This window comes from Crocodylus porosus, unplaced genomic scaffold, assembly GCF_001723895.1.
Source record: "Crocodylus porosus isolate Cpor-Errol unplaced genomic scaffold, CroPor_comp1, whole genome shotgun sequence".
Lineage (NCBI taxonomy): Eukaryota > Metazoa > Chordata > Crocodylia > Crocodylidae > Crocodylus > Crocodylus porosus.
The window spans coordinates 103,644,844-103,666,606 of NW_017728918.1; the positions used below are offsets into that span (position 1 = coordinate 103,644,844).

Consider the following 21,763-nt stretch of genomic DNA (forward strand, 5'->3'; position numbering starts at 1 on the left):
TCACCACCCATTTCTTTCTTTCCCATACTTCACTCCCTCTGACAATGCAACTTAAAACACAGGCGCTGAAATTAAGGCAGCACGCTGTACCCCCTTGTTCTTCTGTAGGCACACAAGATATAGATGCTGACTGCAATTCTGTCTAATTAAGTCTAGCTGAGGGAATGTTACGCTCAGAATCACACAGTGCCTCTGGGGAGTTTACAAAACACCTCTGAATGTAGTAGAAAGATTTTGACCTCAGTTCTTCTAAACCAGTGATTCTCAAAACAGGTACTGCAGCACCCTGGGGTGCTGCAAGTTCCTTTTAAGAATACCAAAAGGTATTGCATAATATATAAGCCGTGTTAGACGTGCTCTGTCTGTTAGGTGATTCACAAGATAAACCCAGATGTGTTGAATAGGAATCCATAATAGAAAAACATTCAGTTTTTCTGACTTTTTCAGACTGTTCTGGTCTGAGTTCTCTACAACAGAAGAATTATTCTATTATTTTTTTGTAGTCATGAAATGAGCAAAAAGCAAAGAGCTGGAGCTTTCCAAGAGGTGTCTCGACACTGATGAGGTCAAGAACCACTACTCTAAACCCGAGGCAGGCAAAGACCAGCCCATGGGCTAGATTCAGCCGGCAGTGGACTCCACTAGCCAGCAGACCCTGCCTGTGTGGCTGAGGGCAGTTTCCATGGAGACCCCAGCAGCAGCCACACTGGGATAGCACAGGGCCAGGGTTTCCATTCAGACCGGCCGCAGCAGCCCCAGCCTCTTTCTGGTGGGGGAGTTAAAAGGGGATTGAAGAATAAGTTCTTTGAAGGACTAAAAAGTTGCACTGGCTGTCTCTGCATGATTGTATAAGAACAGGTGTATCCAAAAGCAACCTGCTCAGTTGCCCAAGTACTTCTATGCATCTTCCTTTAATAAAAACACAAGGTACAGGTAGAGAAAAAGAGTCATTCTCAAAGCCCACAGAGAGAAAAGGTTCAGTTCAGATTTTTTTTTTCTCTAAAACCCAAAAATACTGTGGTTGGTTTAAATCAAATTTAGGGACCATAAAAGTTCCCATATAGCCTTTTATCTAAAAATTTCTGAATACAGATAACCATCCATTTTTTAAATTAATTTGCCTGTATTTAACCACCTTCTCTCCAAATACCAAAAGCAATTAGAAAATAATCATGTCTTAACTGTTGGGTTTTTTCCTTAAACCTTGTACCCTTTTTCATGCTCTTGTGACAATCGAGCTGAATGCAGAGATAAGAAGGATATCACTGTAACTATTTTGGGGGTCAGAAAGAAATCTTCTCCCACGGTCAGATTGGTACAGACTGTAAGGATTTTTGCCTTCCTCTATAGCACAAGTGAGATGCAGGGCAAGGGGAAAGGAGGAGAGGTATGGGTCTCTACCTGGGATTTCCTGAGCTTATATTAACAACCTTTTATAGAAGCAGGTTACTGGTTGTGTCAGGGTTGATGGTAGTTTTACAAAATTTAGATTATGAACTGCATAGGATGGTTTTGCTAGGCATGATCCTGTCTCAGGCAGGGCATTGGACTAGATGACCTCTGGAGGTAGCTTACAGTTTCTATATGATTTTAAGGCAAAAGGACCCCGTTCTCTGCTGGCCATTAGAGGCCAGAGGGGTTTGGTTGCTGATAGCCAGCCAGGAGGGTACGATACACAATCAACGTTCACTCTTTGCTCCTTTCCTTCAAAATTAGGTACATAAACTTCAGAAATATTCTTAGCCTCTCTAAGAAGCTGCTACTGAATCTCTTTCCTGCCATCCCTGCTTTGGGTTGTATAAGGATTCAGCAGGCCCTAGCATCTTGCAGATCTGGCACTGCCTTCAAACTGTACAGAACAGTGTAGCATCACATGAAAGTAATTTAATACACTGGATGCAAAATCATTCAGAATGAATGAATCTGCTTCCTTGCCTTGTAAATGATTTCTTCCTTAAACAGAAGCTACCCTCTACTAACTTAAGGTATTAACCTAATCTCTCCTGTATTTGAAGAGCTAAAAACCTGCAGAATTGAAATTTAAGCCTTTGAACATAGGCCTATGCAGCACAGTCAAAATGTAATTTGGCTCAGTTCAAAAGAATAACTGGTTAAAAAAAAAAAAAAAAAATTATTTCCTAAGACAATGCTGTTATTGAGAAAAGCTCAGACTTGCTGAGAAACTTATGAACCGCTCAGCACAATACACCTTATGCTTCTCTGCAATTTTAAAAGGGGGGATAACAAAAGTTGATCATCACAATCAAGACACCTTTTTTTAAAACAAAACAAAAGTTTCCCAGGCAAACTACCTGCCCCCAAAGCCCTGATTTCCTTCTAGTAAAGAATACAAAAGTCACTCAGTAGTCAGATCTTTAACCCAAGTGTGTCAATACTATTAAGAGAGACGCATAGTTAGCCATATTAGTCTGAAGTCAAGCGGAAGGCAAGGTGAATTTTCAGTGCATAAATCAGCGATCCTCTACTATGTCTCTTTTAGACTCGAGGCACCCCTCAGCAAACTCAAGAAACCCCTCAGAAAATACTTTTCACACATTTTTGACTACAGAAATGTAATACAGCAATTCTTCCATTGCAAAGTACTCAGAAGGACCACAGCAGGTTAGAATGTTTTCATTCTATGGATTCCTATTTGAAATCTCTGGGTTTATCCTGTGAATCATGTTTCCACACCTACCAAAACTAATATTACACAACACCCTATACCACGCTTGAAAGGATCTAAAGCAGGGGCAGGCAAAATACAGCCTGTGGGCTGCATCCAGCCCACCAGGCAATTTCATTTAATTGCCCATCAATTAATTGTACCCTGCCCTGTTACTGTTAACAGCAGTATATGGAGATGAGAGATAACAGACCTGATTACCTACCCATTAACCCAACCATCTCTCTGCAAGTTTGTGAACAGAGTCACACCCTTACCTCTCTCTTAAAGTTCAACATTTCAAGAAGTTAAATGAATAAAGGATATCAAAGAACAAGAATGCACTTTTTGTAGAAAACAATGATTAAATCAAGACTTCCTGACCAGTGATTTAAGTCATGATTTAAGTCAAATCATCCACCCTGCTACCAAATCAGGGAAAGTGCATTATTTGGGGGTTTCATACATTGACAGGGTTTAGCTAAAAATAGTGAAATGTATTCTTGGTAACACTTCATTTTCCAATTATGAACAGCACAGTGAACAGTCTGAGAAGGGTAGAAAGGGAAGAAGGGGACAGAAGGGAAATGATTTTATAACCATCTGTGACAAGGTGAGTGGGGAGGAGGGTGAGGGTGAGATCTTAAAATTTTTCTGTCACTGTCCATTTTAGGCATAGCCATGTGGAGCCTGAGTGGAGACCATTCTTTAAAAAAAATGTTTTAGTAACAACTCAGAGATTTCTCTCCTGAAAAAGATGCAACTGAGGGAAGTCTGGAAATCCTTAGCAGAAAATTCAGTTCTTTATTATATTCCAAAGCACATCAGGCATTTCCTGTTCTTCCATTAATTTACTCTGTGCACATATGAAATGCTTTATAACAACTCTTTCTATCAATTTCATTCTTCATGTAGGAAGCTTAATGTATTTTGGGACTGCTGAAGAAAAAAGTGCACCAGTGCCAACTCATGATTTTACAGTAATATTGTCATATAGCAGAAGCCAGATGTAAGCACACCTGATATAAGCAGAGTTCAGATAGAAGCAACACATCACCAAGCACCCAGACTTCTCCACTGTGGAACACCTGCTATTAGCATACACTGTTCAGATATAAGCAAATGTGTTTTTGCCTTCGTCATGACAATATTGATTTCCATGCACTTTTGTAATCAGGATTGCAAACCTTTTTGTCAACATAAAGATGGCAAAGCTTTCCCAGAGAAGTGCACTTCACATAAAAATAAGTCTCCCACAGAGCCACCTGTGATGTTTCTGCTACTTCTCACAGACCTACAGCTCTAAAGGAATAAAAATCTTTCTACTGACTGACTTTAGTGGGCCCTCGATCATGACCCAGTTTGCTTATTCCAGTCAGATTGCCTATTTGCTGAACTCTGGGTGGTGATAAAGTCAAGATTTCCATCACCTTCATGAAACAGTGAAATTATTCATGGGAGAACCCTTGAAGTAAAGCTAGGAAAAAAGAAACAGATTTATCCCAATCTCTACATGTTTTTCTCCCATGATCCACTTTTCATGCAATTTAAATTCCCTTATGTTACAGAAGTAATTGAAGGTCCACACTTTACAACAGTTGTAAGCAGTTCAAACCATAAAGACGTTATGACACAGGTTAGAAGAAATCCAGCACTAAGTCACAGAAAAACAGAAAGCCAGACAATAGAGTAATGAGACCTCAGAGACATACAGAGAATGAAAGAAAAGGAAAGGATTAAACTATCTAAAGAATTTAAAGGACACTGAAATATGGACAAGTGAGTTATTCTGTGTACAGCTGCATTGTCGCTAGGTCTATCTTTTCCCATGTCATAGTAACTTTAGCTTTAAACAATCCATGTTATTCCCTATTTAGGCACAATATACTATGGATATTTGGCAGGTTAACCCCCTGTGCCAAGATGTAGGTTTGTGTAGTTCCTGATTAAAATCACTCTGGGTGCATCTATATGTGCCATTTAGGTGACATGATAAGCTCTAGTGCACTTTGTGGCACCTTAATGGTATGTATACAAGCTAAAAATGCTGCATTACAGTGTGCATGTGCAGATGCTGCTCCTGGGACCACAGAAGTTTGAGCTGGGGTAGAGAAGCCCCACGCTGCCAGGGGACCCAGATGGACCAGCCCTGGACTCCCAAGAGGTGGTGTTGAGCAGGAAAGGGGCTGGCTGGGACACAACAGTGCCCATCATGCATTGCCAGGGAGCCCTGGCTCCCTGTTGCTGACCTAGTGCAATGTACACCCCAGTCAATGTTTACACATGCATTTAGGAGCGGTTATTTTTGCTCTCATAAGACAGTACTACCTTATGGCAGTGAAAATTAGTTTGCTGCAATCTAATAGTGTCACACATGTAGACGGTGATGCTTTACCACAACAAATTAGTTAAGCACATGTGTAGATGCACCTTCTATTGCCTCCTCTTGATATTGAAATGAAGTTTTCAGCATTTAGTACAATTGTGGTCTTCTGTTCTTCTAGTACATGGCAACTGAAACTACCATGCTTCATGGTACTGAAATACACACAGTTTACAGCTTTTAACTGCTAATATTGCCTTTTTGATATTATATTATGACCAGGAAAGCACCTTAATTCTAAATCACTTTATTTTTTTTCATGGACATGCTGAAAACTAATTTAACATTTTCAAAATTATCTACTGAAATTCTAAAAAACTGTCACTCAAGAAATGCCATTAGCAAAATTTTCATCAGGGAATAAGTTGCAATGTGCAATATTTATGTACTGTTAATCATTAAATCATATTCTGAAAAATATTTGAGGCGGGGGGAAGCTAAGCTAATAGATGACAATTTTCAGTGTCCAATCTTTATGAGTAAGGATTTGATTCTGTAGTTATATCATAAAAAAACTACAAATGTGACAAGCATGTGGCTAGCCTGTCTCGCTTGCAAAATTTATGTGGCTCTTTTAATCATTTACAATAACTATATCCTTTCATTTTTCCACCAAATTTCCAGAACAATACGTAAGAGCTCTACAAAGAACCTCAAACCAACAGCTCAAATATCACTGTTTTTATCCATTTCTCCCCTCTGTTAAGCCAATATTTTTGCCATATTAAATCATGGCACTTTGCCCGAAAGGCTAAATGCCATGATTTCCTTGTAATGGAAAAGATAAGCATTTCAGACTGCCAAAGGCAGCAGTCAATTGTAAAGGCAAAACTGTGAATTAAAATAGCTTTTCATCAACCTATATTTTTTCCCTGCCAAAACACTTAGAAAGCAATATAACAAAAATTACTGAACTGCTGAATAGAAATGTTATGTTTACTCTAACAGTTCAAGAACAGAATAATCATTTCCTGTCTGTGGACACTACTTTTCCTGGTCCTTTCTAAGAAATTAATTTAAAGTAAAAAAAAATATATTTTATTATCCAACTACAAGATCACTAATTTGAATTAATGACCCAGGCCAACTTTGTCATTTGATAATTAGCAAAATGGAATAATTTACAAAGTTAAACACTGAAACCTTTAAGGGAATTATGGTAAAACTGGCATCTGAGCTTGAACACTGGTACTGCTCTGAGGCCACACTTCATGTTGCTTTGTCAGTTTCTCAGCTATAAAACTGGAATAATGACTTTAATTTCCTTTTTCCTTTGTAAAAATGCTGTAATGCCTGCCTAAGAAATGCATGAAGGTACAGGCAGGCATTATTAGCATTTTACAATTATACTGTTAGAAGATAATCGCTTTCTAGTCAGAGACTAGTAAAACCTTCTTACATATATAGACCTCTTATAATAAACAAGTATATACTTTCCATTAATGTTACTTTATGCATATATAAACATATTTAAAATGTGAAAAAAAAACAGTTTCTCCATATAAATGTTCATCATGAGATGAACACAGTGCTTGGAGAAGGAAGAAAAAGAAACTATGCTTAAAAAAAACAAACCTATAAACTTGTATGAGGAAGATGACCATTTTGATTACTAAGTTTTATCCACAGCATAATACTGCTGGGCCATTTCAGAAACAAAACTCAGTATTCATATTTAGATATGTTTCCAAAATTGTACAGTTTTCTATCATTATTGCTGTAGTACTTTAGGTACTAAGATGGTTCAATAGGCTTCAATATCTGATGAAAGCTTCAACAGTTAAAGAAAAAAAATGGAAGTGCAAAGATTTTTATAAGATATATTTAAAGAGAAGGAAATGTAAGTCATGTCCAATCTTCTTAATACCTTAATATGTTAAGAATACAAAATCCTCACTTGCATTTTGCCAAACGTGAGAGTTAGAGACTGAAGCACCTGTAAAAGCCCTTCAGAGTGTGGCACTACGTGTCAAACAATTTTATTGAACCTTTAAGAATAATCAGCACCTGTTGCTGAACCTATTAATCAGCTTCACTGGGGCAACACCTACTACAGGGCTGTTAAACTGGTGACCCTAAGCCTCTTCTGGCCTCCACACTTTCTTAATCACTCTGACTGCTGCAGCAGCAAGAGTCTCCAGGCTTCCCCTCTCCAGCTTTCACTTCTTGCTCCTAAGGGTGAAGCAGGGCAGGGCAAGAAAGGGCAGCACAGCCCAATGTAGCCTGCAGTGCCAGGGAAGCCTACAGCACGGTGCAGCAGATAAGCCCACAGGTTGGAGCCAGGAGAAAACCACCTCCCTGCCTGGGCCAGGCAGCATTAGGGTGAAGCTACCTGCCAATGTGCCGGAGGTTGCAGCTAGGGAGGTATGGCCACTGGGGTGACCCCTGCAGCATGTGGCCTTACTGGAGCTGCCCTCCAGCTGATAGGAAGTTCGACAGCACTGATCTACTAAACTAATCCTAAACTAATCTCTGGCCACTGTAAAATTATAAAACAGATTGATAATTCTGCTTTATACCTTATGATCCTGAGAAATTGACTAGATTCTTCACAGAACAGGTTCATGAAAGGTGAGCTTATGAATTAATTAATTTCTCTTCTGAATCATTTTAATTTGAAACAAAAGTATGTAATTTGTCCCAAAACTACCAAACCAGGTATATTGGGTTTATTTTAGACATTTTATTAAAATCTAGCCAAAACACCAAGTGACTGACGAGGAAATGAAAGAGCTCAAATGGAATACAAAATATTTCACTTAAAATAACATAGTATCCAAACTGACTGACACCCGTTATATAACTTTTTAGCAAAAAAAATAGTTTAATTATGCATAAAAAGCTTAAGGAAATTTGACCCATATCCAAGTAGAAAGCTCTAAATTTATATCAACTGTCAAGAAAAAAGAAAAGTGTGTTTGGGAAAATTCTGGAAAGCTTTATACCATGATTTACTTGGCCTTGCTAGTGAAAAGTTTAGTTCATTATTTTTTTCTGACACAGAAACTCTCTCTCACATATTCATAATGCTCAGACCTTTTTCCTATATCTAATTGCTGCATCTGACTTGAGCTAGTGCATCTCCAGTCTGATGTATTATACTGACTGGATTATACACGTCCCTACACATCCCTGCAAACTGACATTGGCAGCCAGGGAAGATGGCTAGAGTTCCCCCCCGAGTTAAAACACATGGGAAACGTGGCACAGGGGACATAGTGGTAGGAGTCTACTACAGACCTCCTAACCAAAAACAAGAGCTAGACCAGGAATTCAGCAGGGAACTGGCTCAGGCTTCACACTCTCAGTGCACAGTTGTCACGGGAGACTTTAACTACCCAGATATCTCATGGGAAGAGTGCTCGGCCAAATCCAATCAGTTGCAAAGCTTCCTCACATGTGTGGACACAGTCTACCTGACTCAAGAAGTTTATGGGCTGACTAGAGTTAAGGGTTGCTAGACCTGGTACTGGCCAAAGAGGATGACAGAGTCAGTGACCTAAGAATCAATGGAAAGCTGGATGATAATGACCACAAGCTGATCACCTTAACTATCCATCACAAAGATGACAAGTCAGACAGCAATGCAGAAGTCCTCAACTTTAGGAAAACTGACTCTGACAAGCTCAAGAGGCTCATTGTCAAGACCCTAAGGGACCATGACTTGACAGGAAGAGGAGTCCAAGAGAAGTGGTTGCTCCTCAAGGGAGCGATCCTGACAGCACAAGGGATGGCCATCCCATGTCGGAGGAAGGGTAGCAAAAGGGAACAGCAACCCCCTTGGCTCAGCAGGGAACTTGAGGACCTCCTACACCTAAAAAGAGAGACTTATAGAAGATGGAAGGCTGGAATAACCACCAAGGAGGAGTACTCAGTACTGGTCTGTGCCTGCAGGGAGCAGACCAGAAAAGCCAAAGCTGCAATCAAACTCCATCTGGCTTCACATATCAAGGATAATAAAAAGTCCTTTTTCAGATATGTAGGGAGTTGAAAAAGAAGCAAGGGTAACACTGGACCCCTGCTGAACCAAATAGGACAACCGATAACCAACACCCAGGAAAAAGCCAGCCTGCTTAATGGGTACTTCACATTGGTCTTTCATCAGCCAAAAGGGACCGCCCTGCCTAGCATGATGTGGGATGGCCAGGGTGAGGCCATATTTATACCCAGTATCAGTGTAGACCTTATAAAGCAACACCTTGAGAGGCTGTGTAGCATGAACTGAACTAATATAGCTGATGTTCATAGATTGATAGAAGTAGGGTTAGAAGGGACCTTATAGATCATCAGGTCCAATCCCCTGCCCTAGGCAGGAGAGAAAACTGGACTCAAATGACCCCAGCCAGGTAGATGTCAACCCTCCTCTTAAAAACCCCCAGGGTAGGAGCCATCATCACTTCCCTTGGAAGTTGGTTCCAGATCCTAGCCGCCCTGACTAGGAAGTAATACCTTTGGATATCTAGTCTAAACCTATTTTCTAACAACTTGTGGCCATTATTCCTTGTTACCCCATGGAGGTGCTAGGGGGAACAAGGTCTGTCCCAAATCCTGCTGGTCCCCCCTAGTGAGTTTGTAGACGGCCACCAGGTCCCCCCTCAGCCTTTGCAAGAGACCAGGTTAAGATTCCATAGCCTCTCTTCGTAGGGTCTGCATTTCTTCACTTTCCCTATATACTTTAAAAAGGACTTTTTATTATCTTTGATCCTTAACTCCAGGGGGCCTTTTGGGCACTCTTGCCCCCCTTGCTTCTTGTTGGGATTGTCACCCCTTGGGCTCTGAGTATCATCTCCTTAAGGAACGACCACTCATCTTGGGCACTGAGTTCCCCTACTCTCGAGGACCCCAGCGCCTCTCCCACTAATCTCCTCAACTCATTGAAGTTGGCCCTCTTAAAGTCTAGGGCTACTGCCTTGCTGCCGGCCCTTGACACCCTGCGCTGGATGGTGAATTCCAGCAAGCGATGATCGCTATCACCCAGGTGGTCAAGGACCTGGAGCCCTCTTGCCAAGTCATCACCTGTGGCCAGGACCAGATCCAGCAGGGCATTCCCCCTGGTAGGACTGTGCACCACCTGGGTTAAGTGGAGGTCCTGTATCTCTGCCAGGAACCTCCGTGAGCAGTCCGACCTGGCTGACTGCTCCTCCCAGCAGATGTCTGGGTAATTTAGATCACCTATGACAACTACTTCCCTTAACAGGGAGTAGAGTTAACATAGAGTGTAAGAGTAGTGAAATGTAACCATGTTAGTCTTGCCCTGTAGGCAACCTGAAAACTCCATTTTGTATCCTTCTGCTTCACATGAGTGAATGAACTCTGCATAGCCTTTATGTACGAGTGTGTATAAAAGGATGAATGGTGAGAGAATGGCATAGAGAAGGGAGAAGATTGAACTGTTTATGTAAGCAACAAAGTGCCAAATGTAAGCTACCAGTCAGTAAATTAATTAATGAATGGCTGAAGAATCCCTTTTAGGCCTAGGGCACAAAAAAGATAACAAGGAGAAGAGTAGCAAGAACACTCCAAGGCTGAGATAAGCTGAAGACTGCAAAAAAAGAAGCTGGGTGTGGAAAAACCCCAAAGCACTGAAACAAAGGATGCCAACCCCTATAAAAAAAACACTTTGAAAATGCCAAGTTGGGTGAGTCTCTTTCTCTACTGCTGTTTCATCCGAGCACAGATGCATCTGTTGACCCCGCTCCAACTGTTATCTTCAAATCTGCTATCTTTAAATCATCAACATCTACTCAATAAGCCCAGGTTGGCCACCCTGGGCTAATATTGAGCAACTATTGCTGGTAACTATATCTAGTGTATGCGTGAATAGAATGGCTGTTTTGTGTACGTGTATGCCTGTGTATAATGATGTGTGTGTGTTTGAATGGCGTGTCCAAACCTCTATGTGTAACTCATGTAATCAATAGCATCCACACCTGAGGATAGCCTAGTGATTTAGGCTGACTTGGATAAGCTTAGTAAGTGGGCGGATATAAACCTGATGACGTTCAATACCAAAAAATGCAAGGTATTCCACCTCGGGTAAAAAAAACCTGCAGCACATTTATAGGCTCAGCAGTGCTACACTTGCTGGCACCCCAGCTGAAAGAGACTTGGGGGTCATGATTGACCACAAAATGAACATGAGCCACCAATGTGATGTTGCAGCTGGTAAAGCAAACAAAACTCTGGCTTGCATCCATAGATGCTCCTCAAATAAATGTCAAGATGTCATCCTCCTGCTGTACTTGTCCTTGGTAAGCTGGAGTACTGCCTCCAATTTTGGGCTTCACAATTCAAGAAGGATGTCAAGAAGCTTGAGAGATTCCAGAGGAGAGCCACGCACATGATCAGAGGGCAAGAGAATAGGCCTTATGATAAGAGGCTGAGAGCCATCGGACTCTCCAGCCTGGAAAAAAACAGGATCGGGGTGACCTGGTGGCTGCCTATAAGTACATAAGGAGAAGGCATGAGGATCTAAGGGAACATCTGTTCACCAGAGCATCCCAAGGGATAACAAAGACCAATGGTAATAAATTCCTCCATGACATAAATTCCTTAGGCTAGACATAAGGAAAAACTTTACTTTCCAACTTTACTGTCCAAGCCCCCAAGGCCTGGAATAGACTCCCTCCAGAAGAGGTACAGGCACCTACACTGGACTCATTCAAAAAATGTTTGGATGCTTATCTTGCTGGAATCCTTTGACCCTAGCTGACTTACTGCCCCTGGGGCAGGCGGCTGAACTCGATCTTCAAGGTCCCTTTCAGCCCTAATGTCTATGAATCTATGACTCTGGCCACTACCTTGGACCACTGTTACCAGTACTTTTTTCCCTTAAGAAAACCTTCCAAAAGGCTTCTCAAAATAGATTATGCTACACATGTACCTTAACCCAGATATTTAGTTTATGTATTAGAGCACTATTTTTTTTAATCTGCATTACACATGCCAATGTTCATTGGCAGTTTTGACTTGTTATTAATAATGTTTTGTTTATACAGTCAGTCCTCACAGACAAAGCAGTTAATCACCTTGGACTTATGAGTTTACATAGCAGCACAGTTGCAAAATTATGCTTTACAATCACGTAAGCTCCCCGCCCCCCCCCGCAAAAAAAAAAAAATTTCCTGGTACTCTTACAAGGAAGTTTGAGCTGTGCTGGAAGACAAGAGGAGGCCCTGAAAAGGAAGGGGTACAATGTAAGAAATCAAAGCAAACAGTTGGCATGGCATACATTTTGAAGATTATCCTGGTTGTGGGCATTTGGTTGGTTGTTGAATTTAAGAAATGAATTTAATCAAAGCCAAGTAATGGTGCATGACTGGATAAAGAGGCAGATATAGAGATAGAGGTATAGGCTTAAAGAGCATCAACATAAAAGCAGAGAACAAGATCTTGCTGATGGGTAAAAAGCACAAAGACCAAAACAAGGGGACTGAGAGCAGAGCCTTGGGTAATGCTATAAGAAGTTCAAATGAGTTCAAAACAGAAAGACTGTCAGCAAGGAATCAGAAAATGACTTTCCTCAAAAGGAAAGAGTCCTAAGCATGGGATAGGTTTTCATTGTTCAGGCAGCAGAGAGAAACTAAGGGAAATATGCCTCAGCCTCTATGGTAAAGTTAGACAGAAACAAGCATCTTATCTAAAATAAAGTAATGAGGTACAGTAAGCATAAAAAAGATAAGACAAGTCCTTTCTCTCCCCCCTGCAATACAGCCTAAATAGTATAATCTTAAATTTCTTCATGTAAAGTAAATTTTAGACATGTGAAAAGGAGCACTTTTTCAGTAAAATGTTTTTTAAAATACCCACAAATTTGTATAGATGCACTAATATAAAGAACATTTTCTGTATCAGAAATCGGCCCGATGCGTCCGATAATTTGTTTGATAAATGCCTGTGGCACAGCAAGTGGACAGTGAAAAACAGAGCCAGCAGTGTGGAGAGCTGTGTCCAACTGGTAAGTCTGATGTGATGGAAAGGAAAGGGGAGGGAGGAAGGAGAGGGAAGAGGGGGTTGGGGGAGGGAGGAAGAGCGTGGGGGGGACAGATCAAGGACCCCACGATCAGGGAGGGTTTGGGGATGGGGCTGGGGCAGGGGTACAGCCAGGGTGGGCACAGGACAGAGGCGTGGCTTGTCAAGGCGGGGGGGGCACAGGAAGGAAGAGGGATGCATCTCCTGCCGCTGAGCACGGCTCATCTGGCACTCATCTGACAGCTACTGCCGCTCATCTGGGAGGGCACCGAGGGAGCACCCCTGGATCTGCACAGCGCAGGGTGGGCGGGGCTCTTCCAGGGGGAGGGCAGATCCAGGTCCACACCTCACCCCATGCCCTCCCGGATGAGCGAAAGGAGGAGCAGCAGAAGCCTTCAGATGAGCACTGGATGAGCTGCATGCAGCAGTAGGAGCCACCCTCTCTCCCTCCCCCCCTCCCCATGAACCGCACCTCTGTCCTGTGCCCGCCTCAGCCCCAGTCCACAGCTGCATCCCGCCCCACACCGCACAGATCCGGGGGGCACATTCCCCCCTCCCCCGTACCTCCTGGATGAAACACTTGCGGCTCGGTCCCACACCCCTCCCTGCCCTGGCTGGTCAGTGCCTGCTCCTTCCCCTGCCCCAGCCCCAGCTCCATTCCCTCCCTTACTGCAAGAGCCTTGATCTGCCTCCCTTGCCTTCCCCCCTTCCATCGTACCAGACTTCCCGTCTTCCCAGCTGCACGCAGCAAATAGTATTGGCCAATATGCCTCCTTAGAAATTGGCTATTGGTATTGATCGCAAAAATCTTGATTGGTTTACCCATACAAATCAGGAGTCAATTCAAATTCTGGTTCTTCAGTCTCCAAGGATTCTCTAGTCAAACAGTTGTCCTAGATAGCTCATCCCATGTTAAAAAAAAACCCAGAAAAATGTAAATCCCTTGCCAGTACCAGAGGAAATAAATCATACCATCGCAGAACTATATCAATCTCCTAGAGTACCAAGCTAACAAGAGAAGCATTACCGAACCACATGTTTGGAAGGCCCCCCTCACCACCACCCCACCCTGGAACACAGACCATTTAAACAAGCCAAGTGTTAACTCTGTTTTGGAGTGAGTGGAACAGCTCTTATGAAAATTTACTACTTTTACAAATTCTCACCTTCTTGCATATATACTGAATGGGATGTGTCCAAAGAGCAGAAATTGCAACTTTTAATCTTATTTTTAGCAATGACATTTAACTTTGCTTTATAACAAAATTCAGAAGTGAAATTTTTGGTTTTTGAATATAACTGATGTTTTGCTATGTAAACACAAAGGAGGGAACCAATTTTCTAGCAATATTCAGAATTACTCAGTCATTTCTTCTTTTCCATTTTTGCGGCTATTACTGCATATTGTTTAACAAACTATAAGGGCCAAGTACAAACAGTTAAAAATTCTGAGCCTGAATCAATTCAGTCTTTGCAGGTAAATCTAAGCTGCACATATTGAACAGGCAAGCAGGCAAACAGACATTCACTTTCGCTCCAACCCCCCTCCCCCCCACCATATCCTTGCTGAAGCAGAGGGGACATGGCCAAGCCCTAGTGCAGAGCTAACTGTAGAGTCTGCCAGGCTGAGGAGGGGGTGTGTGGAGAAAAAGGTACTGGCATTGAATGCATGAAAGCCTGAACAAGAATGTCCTTCCTCTGAAGCAAGCATGTATTAAACAGAAGGGAACAACCCTGTGGAGTCCTGCTATCTGTGATCATGGACTACAAAAATCCCAGAGGCACCTGGAAGCAGGAAGAGGAAGTGATAAGCAACCTTGCAGAGTCCTGCGGCTGTGAGTCTGGACTGCAAATCCCAGAGACCTTGGGGGCAGCAGGAAGAGGAAGTGAACACAGCCTATGCTGGGATGCTGGGGGACTGTGATTTAATTTGAACCAGGAAGGGGTCTGGGAAAGAAGTTTTATAAACTGGTTTAACCTAAATCAGTTAAGTCTGATACTACATTCAACCAGGTTCATCTTAAACCAGTTTCTGCTATTTTGAAACTGGTTTATGTGCAATGACCTTCTGTTTTGTTACAGGTTTTAAACCAGTTTCTGATTTACTGAAAACCTGAACTGATTTATGTGCAACTTCTGTCCCTAGCCAAGGCTAGTAACTTGATATTTGCTAAAATATTAAGCACTGGAAGGCAACTCTTCAATTCACTTACAATTCAGCCTAAGCACATAAAGTTCAAAAGTCAATTCATACTTGGGATTTAAAAAAAAACCAAAACATTTTGTTATGTTTTGAAATATGATACTTTGCCTCTCAACTTCCAATTATTTCACTTGTTATGTACCCTGAATTACTTCAATCAAAAGCTATTGGGAAGTCCAACTCAGCTATGTCAGCTAGTTCTCTTTTATCCACTTATTTATTTTAATTAACACAATTTAATAGATTAGCAAAACATAATAATTTTCCTTTCCTGAAATTGCACTGTACTGATCTTCTAGGTATTCCAGGTATCTTTTTAAATTATGGTTTAATCAACTTCCAAATAAATAAGACTTAGTGTTTAAATCTCCCAATCACCCTGTAAGCCCTTTTTAAATATACCCACGTCATTCAGCACTAGCTAATCTATGTTTTGTTTATACAGTGAATGGAAAGAAAATTAACTTAAAAAAAGTAAGTTTGCTAGCACATTGTGCATATTATGTATACAAAGCACACATAATTGCAGTTTATATTAATACAGATATGCAAACAAATGTGCATATTATGCACATATATTATGTGCACTTACTTCAGTTTATATTCTTCATAAAAAGTGACTTAGCTAGTAGTTGTATATCAGGCCAGGTAATGTTTGTTCCGGAATTCCATTGTTACAAAATGTTTTCCTTCAATCTTGTTTTAAATGCTTTGCCTGTATGGTTTGCTAAGCTACTACAGGTGGACCTGCAACCTACAGAGGCAGCGAACTGAAGCACTGTCACAGAGAATGCTATTGAACAAAAGAGGCATTCTTGCTGTGCACTGTAGTGTAACTCAACATTAAAACTAACACTGTAAAATATTCAGTACCCTGAAAAACCATGTTAACCTCAAGACCTCAAAGAAGCTCTTATAAAAAGACACAGAAACTCAGCACTATTTAAAACAAACAAAAAGCCACAAAGCCTTTCTTTCCCTGTTATCGAGGAATTCTATATAGTTAGACTAGTCCCAATGAATCACAAGGCCATAACTATGGTGGCAATCTCAGGCCAGGTGCAATTTATGTTCAGATTAGGAAGACTTGGACAAATACATGCCTGGACTTTGTTCTTACTTTAAAAAGAATAATAAAGAAATTAAACAGCAGAACATATTTTATATTATTTTAAAATGTGAGAAAATGAGAATGATCACAAAAGGAAGAAAGTTTGAGCAAAATTTTAAAGGCTATAAGAGAATAATGGCTATATGTACACCCTGTGTAAACTTCTAGACATCAATATCGCTGCCAAACCTGACTTCATTTATCAACAGAAACTTGATCAGTCCTACCAATAAAACCCATGCTTTTCAATAATGTAAAGGATCTGAATGAATCCGAAACAAGTAAAGCTATCTGAAGTCTGCTCTTCTAGTTTTAATTCAAATCCTATGTAATATGAACGTGGCTTGTGTTTTAAGTTTAAATAAAATTAAGAAAGGATTATTAAAGATTTTGAGAAGAGGAAATTAATAAAGTCTAAAATGATACAATAAAATTAAAATTCAAAAGCCCTACTCTCTAACAGAGTTTTCAGCCTTGAGCAAAAGAAATTACAAAGGTTTCCTGAGCAGACCAGGAATTTCATTAATACTTTTCCTTTTACAAGGAAAGTGTTTAGATACTATGATTACGGGTATCAACATGACATCTTTGGCTAGATATTTAGAAATTTTTAAACAAACCCTCTGTTGACTGAGCGACTCAGACAGCTTCTTAAGAGACTGATCAAGATCCCATTCAAGTCAAAAGAGTGGCTTCTTTGACTTCAATAGGCTTTTCTATCACATGGTATAAACGTCCTAAAACCACACTTCTCTGTCCCATGCTGGACTAAAGTATGTAGTCTCTCATCCTTTACATTAAAAATTAACGTTGAGTATGGCAGTTGCCATTTCAACGTGATCTTAAAGGAATGCTGTTTCCCCAAGGTAATCTAATAGACCAAATTCTTATTTCTTATAATAATGACACAAAACAAACTTTCAATTTGATATTAAAATCTAGTGCTTTGCTGGTGATATATATTTTTAGTTGAAAGCTGCCTGAGTGAACTGGATTCTCTTTATACCTATATCAGAAAGTTCAATATGCTGCTGGACATATCACAGTCTGCTTACAGACGTTAAAAAGCAAAAACAAACATGGTGCTTTACTATAAATTCAGTGCACTCCTGCACTGAGCCCAAAACATACACAGAAGAGGCAGCGCATTAGTTGGACCTGGCTCACCCAGTGTCTGTACATATGTGGCACTTTAGTGGGCTTTTTTTGCACTTCTATCTAATAGCTGATTGAATCAACTTTAGATAAAAATCACCAAAAAACCCTGCTGAAATGCCCAATCTACACAGATGCTGCAGAGCCAAGACAAACTGACACACTGCTGCTTCTGGTAACACATATTTTTTTTAATTCATGTTTGTAAGCAAGCACAAGCTACACTTTTTTAATAAGTGACCAATTACACTTCTTTATATCCTGGAAGTCTAATACAGGATTTGAATAGCGTGAAATAAGTGAAGCACATATCTCACCTGGACCAAGGAAGAAACAAAATACTGAACAAGTATTCCATTGATCCCATGCACTGAGACAGGCATCACAGAAAAAATTATGAGTATATGATTATATACTATATATTTAGAAAGTTCATAAACCAAAAATAAGAAAAAACAAAAACAAAAAAAAAAACCCATTAAGCATATCAGGTCTCTCAGATGCAACAATATATATTAGCTAAAGCTAGCACCCTTATATTGAGATGAGGATTATTTGCAGGTTTACCTGATATTCATTTGGCCAAAAGGTACTGACAGCCAGCTCTGCTCTAAGCCAGTCTTTTCCAGTAGAGCCCGTCACATTCCATATTGGATTAGCAAGAGGTCCCTTGTTCACCCTAACTAAGATGTTCAAGGTTCCAGGGTTTGCTCCATTCTTACTATATAAAAGGTAACTGAAATCAATGCAGTGTGTATCATTTTCCTTCATGGTAGGAAGCTGAAGTCTAGTCTTTTCTCCCAAATCATGATCTGAAGAATCCACTATCATGTATGATCCTAAAGAGAGGGAGAGAGAGGAGGAGAGATTTAAAAAAATTGAAGAAAAATATAGTTCTACAAAACTGCATTTTCTTCTCCTTTTCAGAACTACATGTAAGCTGGATAGGTACAGATATGCAAATATATTTAAAAATAAAATTTAGTAGAGGAATACAAGAACAGCAACAGTTCAAAGAGGGTATTAGGGTGTGGTAATAAAAGCAAGTTACCATGAAGCAAAGTAGGGTGTGATTTTACAGTGCACTGGCACATACATTTACATCCCTCAATAGCTTGACCCCGAATAAAAGCAGAGATGTTGGGCAGAAAATTTTCCAGTGCTTTCTTTTTCCATGGGAAATTTTCCATTTATAAAAATTCATTGTTTCATAAAATTCATTAGAAACAATGAATGGATGCCAATACAATATTAGCTTGGCAGTTTCAAAGTTGTAATTAATGTTTTTTAGGTGATTATCCCTCGGAAGTGTGAGAAAGTACATATATGTTTATTTACTTGTAAACAGAAGGGCAAATTCACTCATAATAATCCAAACCAAAAATCAAGCTATAAATTCACCTAACTGGCTGTGCAGGTCAAATGAAAACCAAAGCTAAAATTCTTATTTCATCACAGACTGCAAGTGAAACCAAAACCAAAACTAAAATTGTGATTAACTTTTGTTTCACTTTCAGTTCAGCAAACACACAGGGCAGTGTCTCATTTCTTTTCATGAGTTGGGAAAGTTGGAAGTATTTGCGTAACATGTATTCATTTTTAGTGCTTTTGCTTTGAAGTAGTCATAACAATACCTAATAAAAAAAACCAACTAGTGTGTGACATCATTAGAGTGAAGGTCAAGCCACTGAAGGAAGGAAGGAAGCTGGTAGATGTAAACCTTGCGGGCAGGAGTATCCTAACAATGCAACAAGAATGAAGAAACATTTAATAACATGTAGGAACTGTCTTGAAAGAGTACAAGCCCTGTCCTGAAAGAGTACAAGCCATAAGCAGAAAGCTAATGCAACCGAGTGGTGGAACAACATCATCTGAGAAAGTCTACTTCAGGAATCCTATGTAAGTAGACAAATTAATATGTTAAACAACATGCAGTATAAACTAGCATCTATATTGATTTAAAACATAATAATTTTAAAGGTTGCAAATTTGCACTATTATTGGACTATTATTTATTTATTTACTTAAAATCTTTGTAACCCGCTTTTCTGCTTGCACTAAGCACCCAAAGTGGCTTAGGCTTAACAATATATTTCTAAAATGACATAATAGATAAATAGGTAGCTATTTCAACCCAGCAGAGTGAGCTTAGTTCTCTGGCCGATGGCAGAGGCCAGACTATACTTCTCTTGGACTCTGCAGTCCCAGGACAACTGAGTGGGCTTTAAACTAGGCTCGTTGGGGGAAGGGGAAGATGAGAGCAGAGGAAGCCTTGGACTGCCAAAACAAGAAACATCCACAAGTACATCCCAGCCTAGACTGACAAGTGGAACATATATGCAGGTAAAGCAACAAGGGCCAGGGTAATGCTGAAAGTAGGAAGTCAGTGCACACATCCTCAGGAGGCCTCAAATTCCTCTACACAAATGCTTGTAGTATGGGAAACAAGCAAGAGGAACTCACCCTTCTGCTAGCTGACACCAACCCAGACACACTGGGGCTCACTGAAACGTGGTGGGACCCAATGCACGACTGGGCGGTGAATATCAAAGGCTATAAGCGATACAGGAGGGATAGGGAAGGGAGGGAAGGTGGAGGTGTGGCGCTCTACATTAAGGTGGAATACACATCCTTGTCAATTAGCAAACAATCAGAGGAAGGGCACTCTGAAGTGCTCTGGGTTAGACTACAAGGCAGTCAAGGGGAAAGAGATTTAATGGTGGGGGACTATTACAGACCACCCAACCAAGGGGAAGAGCTAGACCAGGAATTCTTAAGTCAGCTCACGGAGGTAGTTAGGTCAAAGGACGTGGTCCTCACAGGTGACCTGAAATTTCCAGACATCTGCTGGGAAGAGCAGCCAGCCAGTTCTAAGCGCTCATGTAGGTTCCTAGCCAGAATGCAGGACCTCCATCTAACCCAGGAAGTGCACAGCCCCACCAGGGGAGATGCCTTGTTGGACCTGGTGAGGGGGCTGCAGGCGCTCGACCACCTGGGCAACAGCAATCATCGCCTGCTGGAATTCACCATCCAGCACAAGGTGGCAAAGGCCTACAGCAAGGCAGCAGCCCTAGATTTCAGGAGGGCGGACTTCGATGAGCTAAGAAGAGTAGTCGGGGAAGCACTCAGGTCCCAGAGGGGAGGGGAGCCAGGTGTCCAAGAAGAGCGGTCGCTCCTTAAGGAGATGATTCTCCAAGCCCAAAGGGAGGTAATCCCAACACGGATTAAAGGGAGCAGGAGGGCACATAAGCCCATGGCTCACCAAAAGCATCTGGGAGTGTCTCCTAGCTAAAAGGGACGGGTACACCTAATGGAAGGAGAGGCCATCACCAGGGTGGATTACACTGCAGTTGCTCGGGGATGCAGGGGGGCAGTCAGGAAGGCCAAGGCAGAGACGGAACTCGGACTAGCTTCCCGGATCAAGGACAACAAGAAGTCTTTTTTTAAATACACAGGGGGCAAAAAGAAGGTTCCAGGTAATGTGGGGCCCCTACAGGACACGCTAGGAAATTTGGTCGTCACACCAAACAACAAAGCTAACATATTTAACAATTTCTTTACCTCCATTTTCCTGAGCAGCAACTGGATCAGCCCCCCCACCGGGCTCCCCTCAGGCCCCAGGGGAGGCACACCTAGGCCAAGGGTTAGTGAGGAACTGGTTAGGGAATTTCTGGAGGGAGTGGATGTATTCAAATCAGCTGGTATGGATGATCTCCACCCTAGAGTACTGAGGGAATTACCTGCGGTCATTGCAGGACCCCTGGCACGGCTGTACAAGCACTCGTGGTGCTCTGATGTGGTGCCAGAGGACTGGAAGAGGGCCAACTGGATGTGGTTCCCAACTTCAAAAAGGGGAGGAAGGAGGACCCGGAAAACTATAGGCCAGTTAATTACCTCAATCCTGGGCAAACTTTTTGAGAGAATGATTCTGGCACATGTCCACAAGGGGCCAGCAGGGGAACTTATGCTTAGGGGCAACCACCACGGGTTCATTAGAGGCAGGTCCTGTCAGAACAACCCGGTGGCCTTCTATGACCAGGCCAACAAATCCTTAGATGCAGGGGTAGCAGTGGACATAGTCTTCCTGGACCTTCAGACAGCCTTCAACACTGTCTCTCACCCTGTTCTCATTAAGAAACTGGGGGACTGTGGTGTCAACACCTACACAGTCAAATGGATCGCCAACTGGCTGAAGGGTCACACCCAGTGGTAGTGGACAGGTCATTTTCGACTTGGAGGGATGTGGGCAGAGGGGTTCCGCAGGGCTCGGTCCTC

General features: G+C 41.5%; 1 protein-coding gene across 8 annotated transcripts in view; it reads right to left on the reverse strand.

Annotated features, from left to right (window-relative positions):
- Positions 1-21,763, reverse strand: part of PTPRK (protein tyrosine phosphatase, receptor type K) — a 608,487-nt gene that overhangs the window by 385,155 nt on the left and 201,569 nt on the right. For all 8 annotated transcript variants that reach the window (XM_019538012.1, XM_019538011.1, XM_019538015.1 and 5 more), the window contains exon 3: positions 18,056-18,327. In XM_019538012.1, the coding sequence (XP_019393557.1) occupies positions 18,056-18,327 (272 nt within the window). The remainder of the gene's footprint in view (positions 1-18,055; positions 18,328-21,763) is intronic.